Raw genomic sequence first — 27897 nt, 5'->3', positions numbered from 1 at the left:
ACGGGGTGTGAGGGATGAGTTGCGGGAAATGTGGGAGACACGATAAAAGAGCTTTATCGACCTTTGCAGGGGAGCAGTTGCTGTCCTTGAAGAACGAGGACATCTGAGATGTACGGGAGTGGAATACCTCATCCTGGGTACATATGTGGCGGAGACGAAGGAATTGGGAATAGGGGATGGAAGTTTTGCAGGAAGGTGGGCGGGTGGAGGTGTATTCCGGGTAGCCGTGGGCATCGGTGGGCTTGAAATGGTGAGTGATAATGGGAACTGCAGATGCTGGAGAATCCAAGATAAGGAAATGTGAGGCTGAATGAACACAGCAGGCCCAGCAGCATCTCAGGAGCACAAAAGCTGACGTTTTGGGCCTAGACCCTTCATCAGAGCCCCTGAGGTTGGTCCGGAGGGAGGAGGGTAACTTCTTCAGGTTAGGCATCTCTGGAAGAGGCTTCGCAGTGAGGTTAAAATTGTATCAGTGATAATGGGAACTGCAGATGCTGGAGAATCCAAGTTAATGAAATGTGAGGCTGGATGAACACAGCAGGCCCAGCACCATCTCGGGAGCACAAAAGCTGACGTTTTGGGCCTAGACCCTTCATCAGAAATGGTGATATTGGTTTCTAGGTGGTTGCCTGAGATGGAATCAGAGAAGTCCAGTAATGTGAGGCATGTGTTGGAGATGGTCCAGGTGAACATGAGGTTGGGGTAGAAGGTGTTGGTGAAGTGGATGAACTGTTCAAGTTCCTTGAGGGAGCACGGGGCGACGCCGATACAATCATCAATGTAATGGAGGAAAAGGTGGGGTTATGGGCCAGTGTAGGTGCGGAAGAGGGATTATTCCACGTAACCTACAAAACTGTACCCATGGCCACCCCCTTTGTCTGTAGAAAGTGGGAGGAATCGAAATAGAAGCTGTTGAGGGTGAGGACGAGTTCAACTGGGCGGATGTGGGTGTCGACGGAGGGGGTCTGGTTGGGCAGGAAGAAGTGGAGGGCCTTTAGGCCATCTGCATGGGGAATGCAGGTGTACAGGGACTGGATGTCCATGGTGAAAATTAGGTGTTGGGGACCGGGGAATTGGATGTTCTGGAGGAGGTGGATGGTGTGGGTGGTGTCACCAACATAGGTGGGGAGTTCCTGGACCAAGGGGGAGAAACTGGAGTCCAGATAGGTGGAGATGAGTTCAGTGGGGCAGGAGCAGGCGGAGACAATGGGTCGACCAGGGCAGTCAGGTTTGTGGATTTTGGGAAGCAGATAGAAGCGGGTGGTGCGGGGTTGGGGAACGATGAGGTTGGAGGCTGTGGGTGGGAGGTCACCTGAGGTGATGAGGTTGTGGATGGTTTGGGAGATGATTGTTTGGTGCTCGGGGGTGGCGTCCTGATCCAGAGAGTGGTAGGAGGAGGTGTTGGAGAGTTGGCATCTGGCCTCAGTGATGTAAAGATCAGTGCGCCACTCTACAACTGCGCCTCCCTTATCGTTTTTTTGGTGACGTTGGGATTGGAACGGAGGGAGCAGAGTGCTTTGAGATCATGGAAAGAACTACATAAACGCAACACTTTGCTTTCTGCCAGATGTAACTTTATTTAAAGGTTCCTAGAGTGTCGTTCATGTGTTTTTACCACCTGACTCGAACATTCCAGTACTGATTAGGAAAGAAATTAAGGTGTTGATGTTAATAGGTTAAATGGATTCAGACAAAAATGATAAGCTGAAACTGTTTTCCTGTTTCTAAAATTCTCAAATACTTTGTTCTGCACAAGGATTAGCTGGTGTACGGGGATGCTGTTTATTCAGCAGGCTAAATGGCAATAACTCACTGAGAAAATGGAATTGCTGATTATTCAGTAGGCCAAGGATTCCTGTTGTCAAAGTAATGAAGATCTTTATTCATCATTGAATTCCTTATTCTTAACTCATCCATCTGTGGATACATTCGATGAAATTCTAATTCGTTCTCAGAAAAATCTCATAAGCAAAAACAGAGAATTACACAATAGCTTGCCATAAAATAAAACAAAGAACTGCAGATGTTGGAAATCTGAACCAGAATCTGGTTCTGAATGTTCTGAAGAAGGGTTAGCAGACCTGGCTAATTGAGTTGTTTTTTGTTTCAAAATGTCAGTTTTATTTTACCTCTGGATGAAATTGCAGAGTTTAGAAGGTGCAGTGGATTATCAAGATCTCTTCATTACTGCACTTCAGATGCAGCTACGTATGCAAGTGTGTACGTATGTTAGGAATGTATCTGTGACTTTCACTGTAAAATGCAGATTGTTACTCACACTGGAATCAACAGTGAGCTTTTTGTGAGCTGAGTATTTCTGCAGCCACTCAGTCAGAAATGATTGGAATCAAATTTATTCCCTCTTGCAAAGCTTTTGTGCTCCTGAGATGCTACTGGGCCTGCTGTGTTCATCCAGCCTCACATTTTATTATCTTGGATTCTCCAGCATCTGCAGTTCCCATTATCAGTATTCCCTCTTGCAGCCCTGTGACATGATCCTGCAGCACAAGTCCAAACCAAGCAACGTCAAAGGATCCATTCCACCTCATCCACACTTCAGACAAAGCCAGCAGATCAGAAGCTGGATGAAGTTAAGCTTTGTCCAGTGGATTTGCACAATCTTGCAGCGGTACAATTTCATTCTCTCCCTATCCTTCACATCCTACAGTTTACCATCAGGTGAATCTGAACTTAGGTCTCCTGAACAGTTGTCAGCACGTTGTTCATTTCAGTTGTATTCGTATGTACCCATATTGAAGTGTGTCAAGGAAATACAAAATGAATTCTTGTTTCTACATTTCAACAAAGCAATCATAATCATTACTGCCAGGTGGCCTGTAATGAAGTTTTTTTTTATTCATTCATGATACATGGGTTTCAACATTAGGTCAGCATTTATTACCCAGAAGACTCCCACTGGAAGCATATTCTTCGTCCTTGTTACACTCAATGCTGCGCCCAAGTGGTCTTCAGCATAGAGAAGCACCAATTCATAGGCCAAGTCAGGGATATGGAGGATGCATTAGATAGTCAGCAGGAGGTTTCTTGCCCATTTGTGACCTGATGCTTTTAAAATTCATGGTGTCCTGAGGACTCCCAAGACAACTCCCTGCAGGCTGTACACCACTGTGCCTCCATATCGGCTCTGTCCTGCTGTGATGGTGATGGTGCTGTCTGAGACATTAAGTGTCAGGTATGATAAGTTGAGTATGTCTGTGTCAGGCTACTCCTTGACTAGTTATGAAGAAGATACAATGGGGTTTGCAGACAGAGGTAGCTTGCATGAGTGGGCAAAAGTCTTCCAGGTAGCATATAATGCAGTGAAATGTGATACTCACTTAGCAGGATGAATGGAAACTTTCAGTATTATTTAAATGGAGAACAGTAACAAAATTCAAAGGTGCAGAGGGATTTAAGTGTGCTAGTGCATCACTCCCACATGTGTTGTTTCTTTTCTTTATTCATTAATAAGATGTCGCTGGCAAGGCAGCTTTTGTTGTCCATCCCTAATTGCCCAGGTGGCAGTTCAGAGTCAACCACATTGGCATGGTCTGGAGTTACATGTAGGCCAGACCAGGTAAAGATGGCAGTTTCTTTCCCTAAAGGACATTAGTGAACCAGGTGGGTTTTTCCGACAATCGACCAAGGATTCATGGCCATCATTAGATTCTTTATTCCAGTTAGTTAACTGAATTGAAATTCCACTACCTAAGATTAATGTAATACGCAGGCAACAGCAAGTGATCAAGACTAATAGGATGCTATCCTTTATTACAAGTGGAATTGAACATAAAACCAATGTTATGCTTCAGTTTTACAGGGCATTGGTGAGATCACATTTTGAATATTGACTGCAGTTCCTTATTTAAGGAAAGATGTTAATGAATTGTACATGGTTTAGAGGAGGTTTACTCAATGGATGGTTGGAATGTAATGTCTTATGAAGATAAGTTGGACAGATTGAGCTTGTTTCCACTGGAGTTTAGAAGAATGAAGGGTGGCTGTGTTGAAATGTCTAAAATCCTCAAAAGCCTTGACAAGGTCAGCATGGAGGGGATGTTTCTTTTTGTAGGTCAGTCCAAGACCAGGGTGTACTCCTAAAATTAGGATCTCCCTCTTAGGACAGAGACAAAGATTTTTTTTTCTCTTAGAGGGTTATTTGACTTTGGCACACTCTTACCTCAGGAGGCAGTGGAGGCTGGATCATTGAATACTTTGAAGATGGAAGTTGATAGATTCCTATTAGGCAAGAGAGTCAAAGGTTATGGGGTAGATGGGGATGTGGAATTGAAGACATTCTATTCCTGTTCCACATGTCGTATGGAATAGAAAAAAAAGATGCTGAACCTAAAGGGTTACACCTGAAATGTTAACCTGTCTTTTTTTCTGACTAACTTGTCATTTTAATACATTTAAACACTTATCCAATGTTGGTTGACCATCATTTTCAGGGCAGAATCCTTCAGAAAGAAGTTGAAGCCTTTTAGAGGGTCCAGGAAAGATTCTTAGCAATAATACTAGAAATGATGGGGTTCAGTTCCGTGGATAGATTGGAGAAGCCGGGATTGTTGGGAAGAGAAGGATGAGAGGAATTTTTCTCGCAATTGTAATCTTGAGGGATCTAGACAGAGTGAATGGGGGAAAGTTATTGCCTTTAATGGTAAATGAAAGAACCAGATAACACCAATTTAATGTGATTGGCGAAAGAATTAAAATTAATGTGAGAAAGAACTTTTTAACATGTTGAATGGTTAGGATCTGGGGTGCACCATTTTTGAGGATATTGAAGGCAGATTCCGTTTCAAGAGGATATTTATTAAGCACCTAAAAATCAAAAAAAATGGTGGGACTGTTAGAAATGTAAGAGGTGGGGCTACCTAAAAGAGCTGTTGTGCATCCACAAATCATGGGGCTGTGTGAATGGCAAATATAAGAAGATGGTCACACCACAGATCTAAAAGGTTACAGTAGACAGGGAATGGCTGATTTGAGGCAGACTAAGAAAACACATATGTTGTGCTGGGGTCCCCTGAGCCTGTGTTGCTTGCCAATTGGTATTCCATTGTGGAAACTAGCAAAGGCAGTGGGTTTGTCAGGGAGAGCTCAGCCAGAGATACATCTATGGCACCATGGCCCCATCTCAGCTGTATAGGACAGTGAATAGAGAAAGAAGAATGGAAGGGCAATAGTGATAAGGGATTCTATAGTCAGAGGATCAGAGGGCTATTTCTACAGGACCTCAAGAGTGCTAATATTACAATCTCCCAGCATGTGTTTGTGAACAGAAGGATTGATCAACTGAACATCTAGCTGGAAAACTGGTCTAACTGTCTTGCTCCAACTGCATAGGATATTAGGGGATTGTACCTGGAGTACAGTGAAGAATTTTGGTCTCCTCGGTTGAATGATATACCTACATTGAAAGCAATTCAGAGATGTTTGGTTAGATGATGATGGGATGAAAAGATTGTCTGATGAGGAAAGTTGAGCAGTCTGTGGTCATTGAAGTTTGGAAGAATGAGAGGTGATCTTATTAAACAAGTAAGATTCTGAGGGAACTTGACAGGCTAAATTCTGAGGAAACATTCCCCTTTGGGGAAAGTCTAGAACTAGTAGGAGCACTTTAAAATAAGTGGGCCTTCCATTTAAGGCTCAGGTGAGGAAGAACGTCTACTGTCAGAGAGTCCTTGGAATTCACTTCCCAAACGAACATGGAGATTTTGTCATTAATATGTTCAGGTCTGACTTACACAGGTTCTTGTTTAATGAGAGAGCCAAGGGTTAAGGGGCAGGAAGGAAAGAGAAACCCAGACCACAGTCAGAACAACACTGATCTTATTGAATGCTAGAGCATATTTGAGGGGCTGAATAGCCTACTCTTCATATTCCTCTGCTCTTAAATCAGTACTGTATATACGACAATGACCTGATTATATTGGGTTCATTAAGGGAGTTCCTTTTGTGTCCTAATTTATGCAAGCTATTTGGAGTAGAGCCCAGAACTGGCACTGGAATCTTAATTTAGCTCTTCATAAACTAATTAGTCTATTCATTAGACCAGAAGACGAGGCAGAAGCATTTGCAACCATATTCACCCAGAAGTGCTGAGTGGATAATCCAGAGGTCCCCACAATCATAGAGGCCAGACTTCTGCCAATTTGATTAACTCCACGTGATATCAAGAAACATCAGAAGTCATTGGATACAATAAAGGATGTGGACTCTTGACGGCATCCTGGCAGTCATACCAATGACTTGTGCTCTGGAACATGTTGCTTCCCAGTCCAATTCCAGGCCATCTATGATATTGGAATGTACCTGTCAATGTAGGAATTGCCCAGGTATGCCTTGATTACAAAAGTATGTCCAAAAGAAACCCAATCCATCCACTTACTACTCCATCAGCCTACTCTCGATCAATTTCAATTTCCACAAGTATTCACTACTTACACAAGTGACACACATCAGCAGAAATGCGTAGCATAGACACTGTGTACTGCAGGAACTTATTAAGCCTCCTTCGACAGCTCCGTTCAAATATACAACCTCCACCACCAAAAGGGACACAGGCAATAAATGCATGGGAGGACCACAACCTGCAAATTCCCGTCCAAGCCTTGCACCATCTTGGCTTGGAAATACGTTGCCGTTCCTTCACTGTTTCAAGATCACAAGAATTTTGAGCAAAAGTAGGCCATTCAGCCCTGTTCTGCCATTCGATAAGACCGTCTGATGTAATCATGGTCTCAACTCCACTTTGTTGTTTGTCTCCCAACCCTTGACTCCATTGCTGATCAAAACCCTGTGGAATTCAAACTTAAACATATTCAATGACTGTCTGAGAAGGAGAATTCCACAGAATAACAAGACCCTGCAAGAAGAAAAAAAAATTCTTACCTCAAACATCCTTGCCTGGTCAGAATCCTGGAATTCCTACCTGACTGTGGGTCTACCTACAACACATGGACCACAGTTGTTTAAGAAGGTGGTTTACAGCCACATTCTCGAGGACAGATAGCGATGGGCAATAAATGCTGGTGTACTGAACAAGACTCAGGTCTTATGAATGAATAAAGCAAAATCAAGAAGGCCATGTAAAGTGTGAAACTGGAAGAACACAGCAGGCCAGGCAGCATCAGAGAAGCAGGAAGGTTGCTGTTTCAGATCAGGACCCTTCAGAAATGGGAAGGGGAAAGGGAGCTCAGAAATAAATGGAGGAGAGGTGGGGCTGAGGAAGGTAGCTGAGATGGTGATAGGTGAGCGCAGGCAGGGAGTGGTGGGGATTAGTCGGTGGGATGGGTGGGGCGGATAGGTGGGAGAGAAGATGGATAGGTTGTGTCGGGTCAAGGAGGTGGGAGGGAAGATGGGTGAGTCTGGGGAAAGGTAGATGGAGTGGTGATAGGCTGGATGCATGTAGGGAGTAGTGGGGACTTGTCAGTGGAAAGGCTAGGGCGGATAGATGGGGAGAAAGATGGACAGGTTGCATCAGGTCAAGGAGGCAGGGATGAGAGGGAGGTTTGGACATGGGATGAGGCTGGGGAGATTTTAAAACTGGTGAATTCTGTGTTAAGGCAATGGGGCTGCGGGCTCCCGAGGCAGAAAATGAGGTCTTGCTCCTCCAGTTTGCGAGGGTGTCATTGTGGCACTGGAGGAGGCCCAGGATGGACATGTCACCCAGGGAGTGGGAGGGGGAATTAAAATGGTTGGCGACTGGACGGTGTTGTCATTTGTTGTGAAGAGAGCACAGATGCTCTATGTAACGGTCTCCGAGTCTACTTTTGGTCTCACTGATGTAGAGGAGGTCACATTGGGAGCAACAGATACAGTAAACCAGAGGATGTACAGGTGAACCCCTGACTGATATGAAAGGTCTGCTTTGGGCCTTGAATAGAGGTGAAGAGGGAGGCGTAGGGGCAAGTGTAGCACTTCCTGCATTTGCAGAGAAAGGTGCCAGTGGTGGTGGGGTTAGTGGGGAGTATGGAGCTGGTGAGAGAGTTGTGGAATGAGCAGTCCCTAATAAAAGATGGATAGGGTGGGAAGGAAATATCTCTTTGGTCATGGGGTCAGATTGTAGGTGGCAGAAGTGGCTGTGAATGATACCATTTTAACTCCCCCTCCCACTCCCTGGGTGACATGTCCATCCCAGGCCTGCTGCAGTGTCACAATGACGCCACACGCAAACTGGAGGAGCAATACCTCATATTCCGCCTTGGGAGCCTACAGCCCAATGGCCTTACCACAAATAACTCTCAGAGGTTGACTGTGCTTCACAAGCCCGTTTGTTCTGATATCTGACACCCTGATTTGCAATTAGAATTTCCTCTATTACTTGTTGCCCTTCTATTGTAAAGCTGCTTCAGGAGATGGAGTACCCGAGGAATGGTTGACTCCATTGAAGGGTCATCTCCAATCTACAAGGGCTATGTGTCTACCACTCAACTCTGTCCCTTTCCTATGGGGTGTTGTACAGGATGCCGATCCTTTCAAGATTGCAGACGACTTTACAACTTCACCTTACATTTATATGATGCTTTTATTGTTGTAAACTGTCTATTAAGTCACTTCCAAGGAGTGCTATCAAACAATGTCTGATTCCAAGCCAGTACAGACTCAAAGGCTCACTGTTTTTAAGTAGTGTCTCACAGAACTCCCGAGCAATGACCAGGTGGACTGGTTTAAGATACAAGTTGTTGCTCATAATCTTGCTCATTCAATTTTCTTGTAGTGGTCTAATTTTCTATTCTGTAAGCTGCCAAACTCATCAAGTAATGAGGATAACTGCATGACAAGAGCATGAGGACACAGTCACAGCAGTGTGCGAAATAGAACATGAACATGTTTCTGAGCATAGCTTTCTGTGCAGATTTCTACTGAAATGGAGTACTGAGTGAATATAAGAAGATGTAGAGCTGGTTGAACACAGCAGACCAAGCAACATCTTAGGAGCAGGAAGGCTGATGTTTCAGGCCTAGATCCTTCATCAGAAGTGGGGGAGGGGAAGAGGGTTCTGAAATAAATAGGGAGAGAGGGGAGGCAGATCGAAGATGGATAGAGGAGAAGATAGGTGGAGAGGAGACAGGCAACGTAAAGGGGTGGGGATGGAGCCAGTGAAGGTGAGTGTAGGTGGGGAGGGAGGAGATACATCAGTCTAGGGAGGACAGACAGGTCAAAGGGCCGTGATGAGATAAGTCGGTAGGAAATGGGGGTGCGACTTGAGGTGGGAGGAGGGGATAGATGAGAGGAAGAACAGGTTAGGGAGGCGGGGACAAGCTGGGCTGGTTTTGGGATCCCCCCCCCGCAGTGGTCAAGAACACCCTCGACCGTGTCTCCTGCATTTCCTGCAACTCATCCCTCATACCCCGTCCCTGCAAAAACAACCAAAAAAGAATCCTCCTCGTCCTCACATACCACCCCACCAACCTCCAGATCCAATGCATCATCCTCCAATACTTCCGCCATCTGCAATCCGACCCCACCACCAAAGACTTTTTTCCATCCCCACCCTTGTCTGCTTTCTGGAGGGACCACTCTCTCCGTGACCCCCTTATCCACTCCACACTCCCCTCCAGCCCCACTACCCCTGGCACTTTTCCCTGAAACCGCAGGAAGTGCTACACCTGCCCCCCACAGCTCCTCCCTCACTCCCATCCCAGGCCCCGAGAAGACTTTCCACACCAAGCAGAGGTTCACCTGCACATCTGCTAACGTGGTATACTGCATCTGCTTTACCCTTTGTGGCCTCCTCTACATTGGGGAATCCAAGCGGATGCTTGGGGACCACTTTGCAGAACACCTCCGCTCGTTTCTCAATAAACAGCTGCACCTCCCAGTCGTGAACCATTTCAGCTCCTCCCTCCCCCCCCACCCCCCTCCAAACCAGTCCTCAGACGACATGTCCATCCTGGGCCTCCTGCAGTGCCACAACAATGCCACCCGAAGGTTGCAGGAACAGCAACTCATATTCCACTTGGGAACCCTGCAGCCCAATGGTATCAATGTGGATTTCACAAGCTTCAAAATCTCCCCTCCCCCTACTGCATCCCAAAACGAGCCCAGCTCATTCCCGCCTCCCTAACCTGTTCTTCCTATTCCCTCCTCCCACCTCAAGCTGCACCCCCATTACCTACCTACTAATCTCATCATGCCCCCTTGACCTGTCCGTCCTCCTTGGACTGCCTATCTCCTCGCTACCTCCCCACCTACAATCTCCTTTACTGGCTCCATCCCTGCCCCTTTAAGTTGTCTGTCTCCTCTCCACCTATCTTCTCCTCTATCCATCTTCGATCTGCCTCCCCCTCTTTCCCTATTTATTTAAGAACTCTCTCCCCCTCCCCCATTTCTGATGATGGGTCTAGGCCTGAAACGTCAGCTTTCCTGCTCCTAAGATGCTGCTTGGCCTGCTGTGTCCATCCAGCTCCACACCTTGTTATCTCGGATTCTCTAGCATCTGCAGTTCTTGTTATCTATTGAGTAAATATATCTTTTTAAATTGATGTTGACAAGAATATTAGGAAACCCTGGAAGTATACAGTACTGTTCAACTAGTTCTGTTACTGCTCAGAACTGGCGAAGGAGTACAGTTTCTAGTCTGAAAACTCACTCTTAAAATGTTTGTCCAATCTGTACGTTATAACACAAAGACGTGGCCTAAACTAATGCTGAGAGCCCTTGGCTTTAGTTTGCTGTTAATTACGAATGCCTTTCTGACAACACAGCTAATTAACTAATTTAGAAACAGGACATGGTAGGTAGCAGTATGTACTGACGAAAAAAAAGCTTGAATCCAGCAGAGGAACATCCCAAGTTACCTCGAGATTTTTTGCTAATAGAGCAGTCAAATTAAATGGATTTGGCATTGGGCACCAGAGTGCATGAGGATAAAAACCGAAGATGCAAAGTCAGCAAGGAACTTCACAAACATGTTTCTGAATGTTTGGATGTGGCAAACTGACCCCATTGATAATGTGTCAAAGAACTGCCAAAAGTGATGATTCATCATCCAACCAGCTAGGAATCAAAAATGTGAAAACAGGGTAGAATTGTATTGAGTCTTTTGGAAGAACGTGTGACTAGAGATAGCCCAGTGTGTGCAGAGGACAATAGAGCATTAATGAAGTAATTGAATGTTTGTTAGGTTTACTGACAATGAGTACTGGACTTAAATATTTAATAAATAATGCATGTAACTCTTCTGCAAAATCATTCTCAACTCTAAGGTTGCGTGTTAAATTACTGCAAACGGCAAGTATGCTCTGACCTTCAGAATGTGTTGATTTCCTATAAGACAGGAATTTGATTCTGTGAGAGATGTTGGTGAAATTCATTGTGCAAGGATTCTGAATTCTCTATTTTAATAAACATTCAAAGTAAAGAAAGCACTGTGGAGAGAAAGTGGGGCAAAGGGATTATTTGGGATTGTTTAGGACCCGTCACAGATGCTTTCTGTAGTTCTATACTTTCACATCAGTGAAAATATAATGCTTAAAGAAATGTATCTTAAGCAGTGTAGTTGTCCAAAACACACATTCACTGTAAGCTTTCTGTATGTATCAGATAGAGAAGACAAAACAATCACAATCTGATTAATTTCTAGTTAGTGCTTTGTGGAGTCTGACTTACAGTTCAGTGACAGTTCCCTTTGGGGCAAGGACCCATCTGCCTGTTGTCTCCAAATCTTCCTCTGTTAGAAGGTCACAACATGCATTTTATTTGGCTTTTTATTTTTAGTTGCTGCTTCACTGAAATAAATTTCATTATGTCCACAGAATGGATTTTGAAATTGGAGGCTCCGGACTCAACATGGTCTGTGAGGGCATCAGGTTTCTGTCGTCCTCGGACCAGGCATACCACTCAGTGCAAGCACCGTGTTGCAAGAAGGCTCCATTCTATGCTTGACATAGCAAAATTTCTGCTGACATGCCTATCAGTGTCAAAGCATTAAAAGCAAAAAAAAATGTAATTTTACCCTGCTTTCTTCGTCGTCATGCTGAAAACTTGCAAGGATCTGCCAGTCTGCATATGTTTTACACCAGTGGAAGTTGAGTTCTAACTGACATCAAACTCTACACTAATTTGACCTTGTGGCCTTAAAGGTGCTTTAAGTTTAACCTAAGGTCATTCTGAGCAGCTGAATAATACATTGTGGACTACATTCTTGCCGTTAGCAAATAACGTAGTATCTAATATTTCCTTTGATGTATGACCAAGTCAGCTTTATACATCAACCTCACATTTCAGACGTTAACTCTAGAATATCACAAAAGTTTTTATTTGTAAAAACATGAAACTAAATTAACAACTCACCACTGTACAGAAAAGTAAGAATCCTTTGTTGGCCTTAAGGCTGCACCTTTAAACAACTTAATTCACAAACAGTGCAAGATTTAAAAATTCATTCACAGGATTTGGGCATCTCTGGTTGGACCAGAATGTATTGCCTGTCCCAGATTGCCTGGGGAAGATGCAGGTGAGTTGCTTCCTTGAACTGCTGCAGGTATTAGTGATAGGCACATGGCTATGAAGGGAGTTCAAGAACTTTTGCCTGTTGAAGGAATGGCAGTACGATTCCACATCAAAGTTCATTTTCATCATTCATTCATGGGGATGTGGCTGTCGCTGGCTTGCATTTATTGTCCATCTCCAGTTGCCCTTGAAAAGGTGCTGGTGAAGTGCCTCCTTGAACCAGTATAATCCATGGTACTTATGCAAACGGTATTGTTAAAAAGGCAGTCCCAGGATTTTCACCCAGTCACAATGAAGGAATGGCATAATAGTTCTGAATGAGGTTTGGAGGGAAACTTGTAGGTGGTGCTACGTATCGGCTGCCTTCGAGATGGTTGAGTTTGCCGGTTCGAAAGGTGCTGTCAAGGGAGCTTTGGTGAGTTGTTGCAGTGCATCTTATTGATGGTGCACACTGCTGCTATTGTGCATAACTGGTGGAGGAAGTGAATGTTGAAGGTGGGAGATGGAATATTAAGCAAGTTTTGCCGTGGATGAAAGTGTGACTTTATAGACTTCAGAACATTAATAGCTGTTCATGGATTGAGAGGAATAGCCATAACTTTGTATGGAATAAATTGTTTCTTGAGATGAAAGCAACAAGAGAAACTGTTGCAAAGGAATTAAACCAACTTGCTGGTTAACCAGTCCCGGGAAGAAGGAGTTGAAGCAACATAAACAAGCTCTTTCCTGGGAGAGAGGAGGTAACACTGCTTGATAACCTGCTGTCTTGTGACAAAAGATCAATTAATACTGTCTGCAGAAGGAATGTCCTGAGGTAAAGGAAAAGCTGTGTTTTTAATCAGACAACTAACACCAAGTGTAACCAGATTGACAAGGGAGCTACTTCTGAGGATCGAAAGCCAGAGACTTTTCCCCAGGGCAGGATTGACTGCCACGAGGGGTCATAGTTTTAAGGTGTTAGGAGGAAGGTATAGAGGAGACGTCAGAGGGAGGTTCTTCACCCAGAGAGTTGTGAGCGCATGGAATAGTTTGCCAGTGGTAGTCGTGGAAGTGGAGTCATTAGTGACTTTTAAGCGACTGCTGGACATGCACATGGACAGCAGTGAATTGAAGGGAATGTAGGTTAGGTTATTTTAGTTTTGGATTAGGATTATTCCACGGCACAACATCGTGGGCCGAAGGGCCTGTATTGTGCTGTACTTTTCTATGTTCTATGTTCTTAAAATGTAAGCTGCAGGCTTGATGTCTCCAGTGTAATCAATATTGTGGATGACAGGATATAAAGGATCAACAATAATGTCGCACCACAGATTTGAAAGAGAGAAAATTGTATAAGAATTAAGCTTTGTCTTGAATGGTGCTAAATTTCTTAAGTGTTGAAGCTGCATTCATTCAAGAAAGTGTTCTATCACACTCCTGAAACCTGTGTCGAGTAGATGGTGGACAGAAGATGAATTAATTGCTGTGGAACTCCTGATCTCTGATTTGCTTTTGTAGTCAGAGTATTTCTCATCCAGTTCAGTCTCTGGTCAGTGGTAACTCATAAGATGTTGATAACGGGGGATTCAATAAAGGTAATGCCACTGAATGTCAAGAATAAGTGATCTCATTTTCTCTTGTTGCAGAGATCATTGCCTGACATTTGCTTGGCACAGATGTTATTTACCACTTATCAAGCCACGCCTGAGTGTTATCTAGTCTCATTGCATGCAGACATGTGCTACTACCACATCTGAGGAGTTGTGAATGGTACTGAACATTGTGCAACCATCAGCCACTATCCCCAAAAATGGGAATATTGTTGATAAAGCAGCTCTGGAGGGTTTGGCCTAGGAAACTGTTCCCTGGAACTCCAGTTTCTGGGACTAAGGCGATTGACCTCTATAGCCACAACTTCGTGCTCACTGTGGCTCTAATCAACGGAGGGGCTCCCCATGCCAATTTTGATCGACTTAAGTTTTGCTGGAACCCTTTGGTGTGATCAAATGTGACCTTGATGTCAGAGGCAGTCGCACTCATCTTACCTCTGGAATTCAGCTCTTTTGTCCATGTATGAATGAAGGTTGTAATGATGTCAGGAGCTGATTTGATGTTGGCAGGATCCAAACTGAGTGTTAGCGGATGAGTTCTGCTGAAAGCACTGTTGATGACACCTTGCATCACTGTCTGATGATCAAGAGTTGACTGATGGGACAGGTACTGGGCAGATTGGATTTTCCCTGCTTTTTCCCTCACCGATATTGGACTTTGTCTCAGCAGAAATTCGGCAGTAATCACTTGCATCAAAGCTGTCATGGGCAAAAGCATCTGAGTGTCTGTTCACAACTACAAGACCTTGTGCTATGGAGGAACAAACCAAAATGTTCTGTTGAATTTCATGTGGTACAATGTACTGACATTCAAAATAATCCTCAGTCCAACCTGTTAACCTGTAGTGCAATATCACAGGTAGCCCATAAATGCCAAGGCACTCTGCATTGATGGCACTGTTTTTCCTAAAGAGTTGGCACTGCCTGTTGAGATCTTACAAACCACTACATACAGTGCCTGAGTCTTATCCCATAATGTCAGAGATGCAAGTCATCAAGTTATATCATTGTTTTAGTGAGCACTGACATTTAAAAAAGCAGAATAGGAGACTTAACTGTCACATTTTTACAAACGCCTTGATAATTTGCATCCAACCTATTTCAGCCGTTCCTGTCAGCAGATTTAATGCAGTGTTGCTTGCTTTTCTCCAGTTATAGAAAGTTACTACAAAGTAGGGTTATCCATGCACTGATGCATCAAGCCCTGCTAAATAAATCCCCGGATGCTTTATTTTCTTCCACTCACCAGAGAAGAAGGTTCCAGCTTCAACTTGGCTCCTGTTTGCCTCCGTGAGTAATATCATAGTTCATTATGAAAGAAACTTCAAGGTTATCAAAATCTCCCTCCACATGAGAAGTCTTAGACATAGTGAGGGGGCCCCCTCACAGTAAGGAGTCTCAGACACAGCGAGGGGGCCCACTCACAGTAAGGAGTCACAGACACAGCGAGGGGGTCCGCTCACAGTAAGGAGTCACAGACACAGCGAGGGGGTCCCCTCACAGTAAGGAGTCACAGACACAGCGAGGGGGTCCCCTCACAGTAAGGAGTCACAGACACAGCGAGGGGGTCCCCTCACAGTAAGGAGTCACAGACACAGCGAGGGGGTCCTCTCACAGTAAGGAGTCACAGAAGTAGCCAGGGGTGCCCCTCCTGTCACCGTGAGGAGTCACGAACACTGATCAGTGTATCCACTGATCATAGAACATATAGAACACAGAACATTACAGCACAGTACAGGCCCTTCAGCCCTCGATGTTGTGCCGACCTGTCATACTGATCTGAAGCCCATCTAACCTACACTATTCCATGTACGTCCATATGCTTGTCCAATGATGACTTAAATGTACTTAAAGTTGGCGAATCTACTACCGTTGCAGGCAAAGCGTTCCATTCCCTTACTACTCTCTGAGTAAAGAAACTACCTCTGACATCTGTCCTGTATCTTTTACCCGTCAATTTAAAGCTATGCCCCCTCGTGCTCGCCGTCACCAGCCTTGGAAAAAGGCTGTCCCTATCCACCCTATCTAACCCTCTGATTATTTTATATGTTTCAATTAAGTCACCTCTCAACCTTCTTCTCTCTAATGAAAACAGCCTCAAGTCCCTCAGCCTTTCCTTGTAAGACCTTCCCTCCATACTGGGCAACATCCTAGTAAATCTCCTCTGCACCCTTTCCAAAGCTTCCACATCCTTCTTATAATGCGTTGACCAGAACTGTACGCAATACTCCAAGTGGATGTTGACTGTGTGAGAGTAATTATTTTTGTGGCCTATGACTAGACTTAGAGCCATGGGCTTAGACTTTCACTATGTACTTTTTATAAATGATGAATAGCACCCTGCCTGTATGTCGGGTGAAGACCTTTTTAATATTATATTGCAATGAATTGGGCTTTTATTTTACAACCACTGAGTTCTAATTATAGGAGCTATTGTATGGAATTTGAGTCGTTAATCTGTGGTCTCATTGCTCTTCTGCAGAAAGAGATCAGTTTATTTTACCAGAATTAGTTTGTCCTTCCCTCTCAATATCCGTTACATTTGCTTGCATAAACATTACCACTGATGTCTCTCTGAACCTTGTGCAGTTTGCCCTAATTTGTGTAATCATTGCCTTTCAGTGACAATGTATTTCCTTAGCTATGTTTTTATATTAATGTCTCCCAGTGCAGTTGGTTTACTGACAGTATTGTACATCCCACGTGCTGCAAAATTTAATGCAAGTTGACTTAGCTATTTGTTCCATTGAATTGAAATGTTTATGTAACTTCTTGAGTATTGGTCCCACAAAGTATATTGCATAGACGGTGAAGGTATTTGCCAGTCCTGCAAGCTGTCGTTGTATCTACATTCATGGAGGGTCTACAGTAGTTCAGTGTAGTTGGATAGTGTTGTTTGTTAACCTGGCGAATTCATTCCTTGGTAAGAGCTGAGGCTGTATTGGGTACTCAACCGGTGCACAGTCCCTCTAGAAGTTTCAAAGCTGTAATGAAGGTTTTGAAACAAACTGTTTCCACAAGCTACCTTTAACCTTTGTGATTTGGAACGTGCAAATGTCTGGAAAGACCTGCATAGATACTAATGCCCCTCCAGTTCGGGCATCACGGATAATGAGTCATTGTTTTTGTTATTAGATAAGTTGATCTATACCACATGCTTATCCGTCAGTGTTTACTTTCTCCAGAACTAAATTTAATTGTCCTTGGAACCTATTAATATTTTCATTTGAAGCCATTGTACTGATCATTAAATAAAATTATGGTAACACATTATATGCAAGTGCAATCATTCCACCTAACCTTGCTTCCTTCCCTTTACTTGACAATCATCGCATTCCATATTATTTCAGGTCTTCACCAGAGTGACTCATTTGCTTGGATCAGTTGCATCAGTTCCTGCCATGATTTCAGCTCAATGTCTCCTCTAATGTTTCATCTCTCGCTTCTTTTCAGCATCCAAAGAGCAACAGCTGTCCTCCTGGCTGACCCCTGCTTCCAGCTGAGATCAATACAGTATCTGCTTGGAGAAAATGAGCTCTCAGCCCTGGGAGCAACACCCCCACCATCAGAGAAGAAGCATTTCTCCCTCCAGGCATGTGAGTACAGTAGACATGGGAATTGAGGCAGGCCTGACAATCTGACGTATTGCAGAATATGAACTTCTGCATCATGCACTTGCTGGAATATTGTAACATCTAAAGTGCAGCATGGGGTGATTTCTTCTGTTTTTGAGAAGGAGGGATTGTGTAAATTGTCTGGATTTAATACTGCAATGGTATGGATAGTATAGATTGGCGGTCACAATTCCTTTTGCTCACTGCCTTGTTTGTTAAAAACTCACTTTTTCTTTGTCGGAGAAAAGCTGAGGCAATTCTCAAGGCAGAGATTTAATAAAAGCGTTGAAAACTAACAGGTTTGATAAATGACAAGAGCGTCAGCAGCCAAACGTTCCAGATTTAGGATAACTAGCAAATGATCGTCAGGGATAGTAGGAACTGCCGATACTGGAGAATCTGAGATAACACAGTGTGGAGCTGGATGAACACAGCAGGCCAAGCAGCATCAGAGGAGCAGGAAAGTTTGACGTTTCGGGTTGAGACCCTACTTCAGAAATCGGAAGATTTCTGAAGAAGGGTCTCGACCCAAAACGTCAAACTTTCCGGCTCCTCTGATGCTGCTTGGCCTGCTGCATTCATCCAGCTTCACACCATGTTGTCTCAAATGATCTTCAGGATTTCTTTTATGCAGCAAGTCATGACTAGAGTCCATTGCATGAAAGGCGATTGGAGCAACTTCAGAAATAATCTTCAAAAGGAAATTGGGGAATGTAACATTAAAATTTGCAGGTAGAATAAGACTAACTGGATAGTTCTTTGAAAGAGTCTATGCACGCATGATGGGCCAAATGGCCACCTCCTGTATGATTAAGTGATCATAATTTAACTGATTGGTTATATTGCTATGTGAAGACACAGCTGTGGGACTAGATGCTAAAGAAAGACTTGCATTTATTGACAAACATGAGGTTACTATTTTAAATAAAATAACCAACAAATTGATCTGTTTCAAGTGTTGGTCAAGGCATAAATATTCACTAGGAGAGTTTTCAGGTATTGCTATAGATTCCTTTGGGTCCACTTGAGAATATAGTCAGGACCTCAGTTGAGCACTTCATCTGAAAGGTGGCACTTCAGTACAGCACTGAAGTGTCAGTCTGGGCTATGTCTCCAAGTCTGTGGAATGAGACTTGAACTTTATAGCTTGGAGGTTACAATGTTGTGATTAAACCATACTGACACCTGATGGCTTTAACCTTAAAGGGCAATCTATTTAAAATAAAACTTGTTTTGCACAAATTTCCAGGTGCACTTTGTTTCAAGGTCTGTATTTTCTGGTGAAAGAGAATACAGGATCCTACTACCAAACCTCATGACTTGGGTATGGCTACAGTTGATAGCCACTGTATCTGTGATCAATTTAGGGCAAACTACTCTTTAACCAGAAGCAGAATTTCCTACAATGGAATCACATGAACGTGGTGACGTGAACAAGTGAAGCACCAAAGGACCTTAATTGTTTGGTTTGGGAAGAAACATTGTTAACAAATAGAGATTAATGTTTATTTATTTATAAGCATTATCGAGATCTGGTTACAAGAAGATGAAAACTGGGAATTGAACATTCAGGGGTATTTGACCTTTCAAAGGAGCGAGCAGAAGTAGAAGGGCAGTGGGGAAGCTCTATTACTACAAGATGTAATTAGCACATTAGCAATAATGTTCTTGGTGTGGATGTTGTAGAATCATATAGGTGGAGGTAAAAAAATAACAAGGTGAAGAAGACACTGGTTAAAATAATCCGTAGGCCCCCTAACTAACTGTACAGTTGGACAGAATAAATCAGAAGATAAAAAAGGCAGGAAATTATTCATGAGAGACTTTAATCTTCATGCAGATTGGGAAAGTCACATTGGCATATGTAGCGTAAAGAAGACTTCATAAAGTGCATTCATGTTAATTTCCTGGAACAATACATTATGGAGCCACTAAGAATCAGGCTATTTTGGTGTTGCTTAGCTTATTTAGCTGGGTAACTCGTTTGCTTTGCAGAGTGACGCCAACAGTGTGGTTCCATTTCCCCATTAGCTACAATACCATGAAGGACTCTCCTCCTCAGTCTGTCCCTTCGCCTGATGCATGGTGACCCTGAAGTTAAACCACCACCCGTTACCTTCCCATAACGTGAGAGCAGCTCCATGGTCTAGCAGGCCAATGGCGATTTACTTAGGCTATTATAGATCTGGTAATGTGTCATGAGGGAGACTTAATAAATGATCTTAAAGTAAAAGATCCCTTTGGAAACAGTGATCAAACATTGTAGAATTTATCATCTCAGTTTGACTTAGATCCTAAATAATGTTACTAGTCTTAAATAAGGATAATTACATGAGAATGAGGGTAGCATTGACTGGAATGGATTGGGAAAGGAGTTGAGAAGAAAAGATTGTTGATGAATAATGGTAGATGTTTAAGAAAATAGCTCCATGATTCACAACAAATTGGTGAGTTAAAAGGATTCTAGGAAGGGACTAAAGCAATTATGGTAACTAGGGAAGTTAAGGACATTATTGAATTGAAAGAAAAATGTTGTAACATACAAAAGTGGCAAAGATTAGTGGCAAATTAGAGGATTGGGGAAGTGTTAACAGACAACACAGGATGAGCAAAAAAGGGAGAAAATAAACTGAGGGGAAACTAAACAAGTAACAGAAAGATGTACAGTAAAAGCTTCTTCAAATATATAAGATGGAAGTGAGGCAGTGCTAAACATTAAGCCCTTATAGAATAAGGCTCTGAAGTAATAATGGAGAGCCAGGAAATGGAAGAGCAGTTGAACAAATACTTTGCATCAGCCTTCACAGTACAGGATAATAGTAGCATTCCGAAAATGCTAAATAATAAAAGGGAAAAAGACCAACAAGTCTCTCAGACCTGGTGGGATGCATCCTAAGACTTCAAAGGAAGTACCTGTGGAGATAGTAGATATCTTCCAAGAATCCTTGGATTCTGAAAAATGTTCAGAAGATTAGAAAACTGCCAGTGTAATTTCAAAAGGAGTGGGAAACAAAATACAGGTAACTATTGGCCAGTTAGCTTATTATCTTTTATTGGGAAAATATTAGACTCTATTATGAAGGATGTACTACCAGAGCGTTTAGATACCCATAACATAATGAAACAGAGTCAGCATTGCATCATGAAGGGGAATCTTGCCTGATAGATCTATTACAGTTCTTTGAGGAGGTAACAAGCACGTTGAATAAAGGAAAACCAGTAGATGTGTATATTTGGATTTCCAGAAAATAATTCAATGAGTTACTGTGTATAAGGCTACTTAATAAGAGCCTGTGATGTTGAGAATTAGTATATTAGCATGAAGAGGATTGACAGCTAGTAGAAGGCATGGAGTCAGCATAAATAGGTCACTTTCAAGATCGCAACCTGTATCGGGGATCCATGCTGGGACCACAATTGTTTACAATGCATGGATAATTATTTACAATAAAAATCTGTAGGCAGTCCAGAGCAGATTCACTAGGTTGATCCTGGTATGGAGAGATTTTCTGACGCGAAGAAGTTGATTAGGTTGGACCTGTACTTACAGAATTTCGAAGAATGAGAGGGGACATTACTGAACTATGTGAGATTCTTAGGGAGCTTGACAGTGTATATGTGGAGAGGTTGCTCCCCTTTGTGGGGAATCTGGGACCAGAGGGAATAATCTTTAAGTAAGGAGACACCCAATTAAGAAAGTGATGAGATGGAATTTTTACTCTGAGGGAGATGAACCTATGGAAGTCGTTACCACAGAGGACTGTCATTGAGTACATTTAGGGCTGAGATGGACATAAGGGTTCAGGGGAAAAGACAGCAAAAGATGATTTAGGATTATCAGATCAACATGATTTAATCAAATGGCAGAGCAGTCTCATTGGGCCAGATTGCCTACTTCTGCTCCAGTGTTGTACCTTTGGTAAATTTTAATGAGATCCCCCGTAACTTGGTCACGAGACAAAGTTCACGAGACACAGTGATGATTAGGATGAGATATTAATGGCTATTAATTAATAGTTTAAGGTTTTCTCATTTTGAGATTAATATTATGATCCCATGATTTTGCTGTTGTATAGTAGTAGAGATCATGGCGTGCCATATCTTGTCTCAGTAGGTTTGTTGGTTTGGTGTTGTGTATTCCTACAGATCTCACACACTACAGTCACGATGAGTTTATATTGGATATTCAGCTCAATGGTGAAGCACCACCTAAACAGTGTGCTTTGCCCTGGATAGTATTGGGCTTCTGAAATGTTGCATTTGCAAAATCCAGCTGAGTGTTAGGTCAGCATTTCATCAACCTAATGCTCAGTAATGGAGACTGTTGGAGCAGGTGTACCTCTCATCTGCTCTTAGAAGCAGCCATGTTGACACAGTGATGACAATCAGCCTGTAATCAATGATAACCTCCAAGATGTTATCATTGGTAGCCTTGGCAATAATGATGCAGTTACAGATCAGCAAGAGATGGCTCAGCTTTTTCCTGTTAGGGTGTGGTCTTGGTGCTCAATGCCATGAATGTTAGCTGTAACTTAGCAGTAGAGTCTAAATTTTTACAAAATGTATTTTAGCATAAGCTGCTTCAAAATCAGGAGTTATGATTGAGACTGGACACTGTAAAATCAACAGCCACTGCCTGTCTTTTCTCATCAAACCACTGTATGTCTTACTCTGTTTAATTCTTCTCAACCTAACCATGTCCTCTTATATTCCTTCCTGCTCTTGGTCTTCACTCCCTTCTGAACTGCAACAGCAACCACTCTGTGCTTTGGAAAGTTTCATACGCTCACCTCTCCTGAGTTCTGAAGAAGAGTCATACCAGACCTGAAATGTTAACTCTCCTTCTTTCTGTTTTTGCAGATGCTGCCGGGTCTGCTGTGTTTCACCAGTATTTTCTGTGTTTGTTTCAGATTCACAGTATCTACAATATTTTTCTTTTATCCGTCTGAATTCCTTATTGGGTGTTTTGTTAACTGTTAGATTTATATCTCTTAGTTTTGGCCGACCCTATACTTAGACTACTGAAATGCTTCATAGCATTACAGGGAAAAGAGCTCCAGTCTGTTCAAGAGATAACAAGGTGTAGAGCTGGATGAACACAGCAGGCCAAGCAGCATAGAGGAGCGGGAAAGCTGGCATTTTGGGCCTAGACCTTTCTTCAGGAAAAGCTTTCAGCTTTCCTGCTCCTCTGATGCTGTTTGGCCTGCTGTGTTCATCCAGCTGCACACCTTGTTATCTCAGATTCTCCAGCGTCTGCCGTTCCTACTATCTGGTCTGCTCCATCTTCTTTGTATTTCTCACAGTTGCAATATCAAAACTTTGCAAATTATCTTTGCATTTTCATCAGCGCTTCTGTATCACGATCAAGATATTACTTTTGTGAGAGATTTTCTTGAGGGCTACTCTTAGATTTTTGAGTGTCGATTTTTGAGTGTCAATTTTTGGTTTTGAAGCTCCTTTTTCAAAGAACAAAGAAAATTACAGCACAGGAACAGGCACATTCAGCCCTCCAGGCCTGCGCCAATCGAGATCCTCTGTCTAAACCTGTCATCTATTTTCTAAGGGTCTGTATCCCTTTGCTCCCTGCCCATCCATGTACTTGTCTAGATACATCTTAAAAGACACTATCATGTCTGCGTCTACCACCTCCGCTGGCAACATGTTCCAGCACCCACCACCCTCTGCATAAAGAACTTTCCACGCATATCTCCCCTAAACTTTCCTCCTCTCACTTTGAACTCATGACCCCTAGTAATTGAGTCCCCTGCTATGGGAAAAAGCTTCTTGCTATCCACCTTGTCTGTACCCCTCATGATTTTGTAGACCTCAATCAGGTCCCCCCTCAATCTCTGTCTTTCTAACAAAAATAATCCTAATCTACTCAACCCTTCTTCATAGCTAGCGCCTTTCATACCAGGCAACATCCTGGTGGACCTCCTGTGCACCCTCTCCAAAGCATCCACATCCTTTTGGTAGTGTGTCAACCAGAACTGTATGTAGTACTCGAAATGTGGTTGAACCGAAGTTTTATACAACTGTAACATGAACGGCCAACTCTTGCACTCAATACCCTGTCTGATGAAGGAAAGCATGCCGTATGCCTTCTTGACCACTCTATTGACCTGCGTTGCCACCTTCAGGAAACAATGGACCTGAACACCGAGATCTCTGTACATCAATTTTCCCCAAGACTCTTCCGTTTACTGTATAAAAAGTTCTAGTAAGTTATAGAAAGTATTAGATAGTTCAAATGAACTATCTAATTTATTAGGTGAAGCAGTCACATGGTAAAATTGTTTCTGAGTTTATGTTACCATATGGAGATTTGGATATTCACAGAAGCAGAGTTTGAGGAATTCATTATGTTCTCAATAATTATGCACGTTGCAGTAAATTTAAGTCAGTACACACAGTAAATGTATACACCACAGTATTTGAATTGCGTAGGCAACAGGCATAAGTTAGCAACAAGAGATAATGGGAACTGCAGATGCTGGAGAATTCCAAGATAACAAAATGTGAGGCTGGATGAACACAGCAGGCCAAGCAGCATCTCAGGAGCACAAAAGCTGACGTTTCGGGCCTGGACCCTTCATCAGAGAGGGGGATGGAGAGAGGGAACTGGAATAAATAGGGAGAGAGGGGGAGGCGGACCGAAGATGGTGAGTAAAGAAGATAGGTGGAGAGAGTGTAGGTGGGGAGGTAGGGAGGGGATAGGTCAGTCCAGGGAAGACGGACGGGTCAAGGAGGTGGGATGAGGTTAGTAGGTAGCTGGGGGTGCGGCTTGGGGTGGGAGGAAGGGATGGGTGAGAGGAAGAACTGGTTAGGGAGGCAGAGACAGGTTGGACTGGTTTTGGGATGCAGTGGGTGGGGGGGAAGAGCTGGGCTGGTTGTGTGGTGCAGTGGGGGGAGGGGACGAACTAGGCTGGTTTAGGGATGCAGTAGGGGAAGGGGAGATTTTGAAACTGGTGAAGTCCACATTGATACCATATGGCTGCAGGGTTCCCAGGCGGAATATGAGTTGCTGTTCCTGCAACCTTCGGGTGGCATCATTGTGGCAGTGCAGGAGGCCCATGATGGACATGTCATCTAGAGAATGGGAGGGGGAGTGGAAATGGTTTGCGACTGGGAGGTGCAGTTGTTTGTTGCGAACTGAGCGGAGGTGTTCTGCAAAGCGGTCCCCAAGCCTCCGCTTGGTTTCCCCAATGTAGAGGAAGCCGCACTGAACCAATTTTCAGAGGAAGCTCTATCTCCGTGAGGGAATACTGTGCCAAGGAAAATAAAACGACATCATTGTGAGCACTGCTTATGAATGTTATGCATTGACGATTAAGCAGTGATTATCTAAGAGCCGAAATATTGTTTCAGTATTTTAATTGGACATGAATATCCAGATCCTTGAACATGTAGCATGACACTGCAATTACTGTAATCAGGGAGAGCTATGCTGCCAGGTACTTCTTTCAGAGATTACGTTAAACCAAGACTTCATATGGGTAAAACGTGATGATTTGAAGAGGAGTAATGGAATTCTATTAAGGTTGTGACCAGTATTAGTCTCTCAAACTTCAATTACTAAATGAATAATATGAATATTTATCTCATCATGTTTGAGGTCGTGTGCACATTGGTTGTTGTAGTTCCAACATTATAACAATGGCTGCAGTGAAAGCACATTTGGCTGTAAACCGTTTGATATTTTATAAGATCATGTGAGGGACCTTACAAATGCAAGTTTTTCCTTTCAGTGGAGGACTGTATTAGAACTAAAAATATTAAAGCGGTCATGTGTATATTTTCTTCCCAACAGGAGAGACATGAAAACTTTATTTCTAGCTATAAGCAGATTTGGACGCAGCTGTGAAATCAGTGTGTTGGAACTGAAATTGCTACTGGTTGCTGATCCATGCAGCTTTGTCTGTCAGCACCTGAGGTTCAGGACATTCCTCTGTTGACACCTCTTGCATTCTAAATTGAGATATGTTGTGTTGACCGGCCAGCATATATTGCCCATCGTGCTTCAGAAGGTGGTGCTGGTGAGCTGCCTTCTTGAACCGTTGCAGTCCATTTTGGGTAGGTTGACCCACAATGCTGTTAGCAAGGGATCCAAAATGGTAACTCTGCTTTCTCTCCACAGATGTAGCCAGACCAGCTGGGTTTCTCCAGAAATTTCTGTTTTTCTTTCAAATTTCCAGCATCCACGGACCTTGGCTTTCCTGCATGTCAAGGAATTGGAATAAACAAGCCCAGGGTTAGCAGCATAGATAAAGGTTTCAGCAGCAGATGAGCTAAAGTAGGATCATAGTCCAACAATGTTATAGAGGTGGAAGTAGGCAATCTTAGTGATGGAACAGAAGTTCATTTCAGGGTTCCATATAACACCAAGTTTATGAATAGCCTGACTTAGCTTCAGACACTTAGCATTAAGGGGTATAGAAAGGCAGTAGCCAGGCAATGAAGCTGTAGTGGTGAATGAAGGCAACAGCTTTGATCCTTGCAGTGCTCAGTTGGAAAAGATTTCTGTTCCTCCAATACTCTGTGTGGAACGAACAGTGTAACTTTTGTGGAACCAAGCACGGTAATACTGAAATAGAGCTGAGTTCAATCAGCACGTGGAACCTGAAGAGGAATAGAAGCTGTGAAAGGATAAACCATGGGATCTCCAGTGTGGTAGATGGAAAGAGAAATCATCACAAACGATTGTCTGGTTGCAGTTAACAAGGACAGCTCTACCCTTCTGGAGAATTGTCGATGGCTTCAGATAGTGTGAGAGGGATGTGTGGGGATGGTTTACTCTGACCATAGCCATGTGATTTGTCAGGTTGACTTCAAATAAAACCATTTTGGTATTGTGGTAGGTCAGAAATTTTGGGAAAGGTGTGCTTAGTTTTAGTAGGCAACAACACGTGATAACAGATTCCAAAGGGAGCACAAAGAGTACCTAAAGAGAGAGAACCGCGTACACATCATCAAACATGGAGGGGGTGAACAGTTTAGTGAAGATAGGATTGGGAGTCAGAATATATATCTCATGAACAAGATTGAGCTTAGGCAGCACATGGCAACATGGGAGATGAAACCTAAAGAAAGATGTGAGTTTTCGAGCTGGGCAGTAGAAAAGATTAGGGACGTTTGAAAGGCAGAGGCAGCCAAGCAGGTAGTCCACAAAGACTGAGACAAAAAAAGCCCCTTACAAAGAGATATTGAGGCTAGTAGGGTGGCAGTAAACACAGGTTTATCTGAGAGTAGGGGTTCAGGAGATGATAGAAGGATATAGAACTTGGAGAATAGAGAGCAAGAAAAATATTATTAAGGGTAAGAAGTTAACCTTGTGCAGAAGCTGAGGAAAAAAGTCAGTGAGGCTATCTCGCTGAGATACTGGTGGATGGTAGAGAAAAGGATTTAATTGAGAGGCGAAAGTGTTTGGTACAAAGTGAGATGGTCAAGGGAGATCAGAGGATTAGGGGGACAGACCGAGGTTTGGTTTGGTGTTAGTGCTGCACTGTCACCATGATGGTTTGAGCAAGACAATGATGGAAGGAATCACCAGGTGAAGAAAACTTGATTGAGGGAATATGTGTCTAGCCTCAGCAATATCTTCACTAAGGCCATGATGTTAATGTAATCATCTACAGAGAATAGACGGATGGCCTGAGCAACCTGAGTATCTTTGCCATATGCAATTCTATGTGAAAAGCAACCACTAGTGGTGTTGAAGGTAAGCACTCATCTGCCTCACTGGGGTGATTGTATCTCTGTATATGGTCATAGAGTTGTACAGCATGAAAACAGACCCTTTGGTCCAACTTGTCCATGCCAACCAGATATTCTAAATTAATCTAGTCCCACTTGACCAGCAGTTGGCTCATATCTCTCTTAAACCTTTCCTTTTCGTACACCTGTCCAGATGCCTTTTAAATGCTGTAACTGTACCAGCCTCTGCCACTTCCTTTGGCAGCTCATTCCATACACACACCACCCTCTGTGTGGAAAAAGTTGCCCCTTAGGTCACTTTTAAATCTTGCCCCTCTCACCTTAAACTTATGCCCTCTAGTTTTGGACTTCCCCACTCTGGGGAAAAGACCTTGTCTATTCACCCTATCCATGCTCCTCATGATTTTATAAACCTCTGTAACGTCACCCTTCAGCCTCTGATGCCCCAGGGAAAACAGCCCCAGCTTGTTGAGCCTCTCCCTATAGCTCAAAACCTCCAACTCTGGCATCATCCTTGT

The 27897-nt window shown here is 43.3% G+C and overlaps 1 protein-coding gene across 1 annotated transcript in view; it reads left to right on the top strand.

Annotated features, from left to right (window-relative positions):
- Nucleotides 1-27897, top strand: part of LOC125460234 (E3 ubiquitin-protein ligase RNF123) — a 334824-nt gene that overhangs the window by 284531 nt on the left and 22396 nt on the right. Inside the window, exon 36 of the mRNA XM_048547433.2 lies at nt 17505-17647. Within this exon, the coding sequence (XP_048403390.1) occupies nt 17505-17647 (143 nt within the window). The remainder of the gene's footprint in view (nt 1-17504; nt 17648-27897) is intronic.

This window comes from Stegostoma tigrinum, chromosome 11 (genome assembly GCF_030684315.1).
Source record: "Stegostoma tigrinum isolate sSteTig4 chromosome 11, sSteTig4.hap1, whole genome shotgun sequence".
NCBI classification, from domain to species: Eukaryota; Metazoa; Chordata; class Chondrichthyes; order Orectolobiformes; family Stegostomatidae; genus Stegostoma; species Stegostoma tigrinum.
Note: the sequence above shows the minus strand (reverse complement) of the source record. Positions and strands in the feature narration are given on the sequence as shown.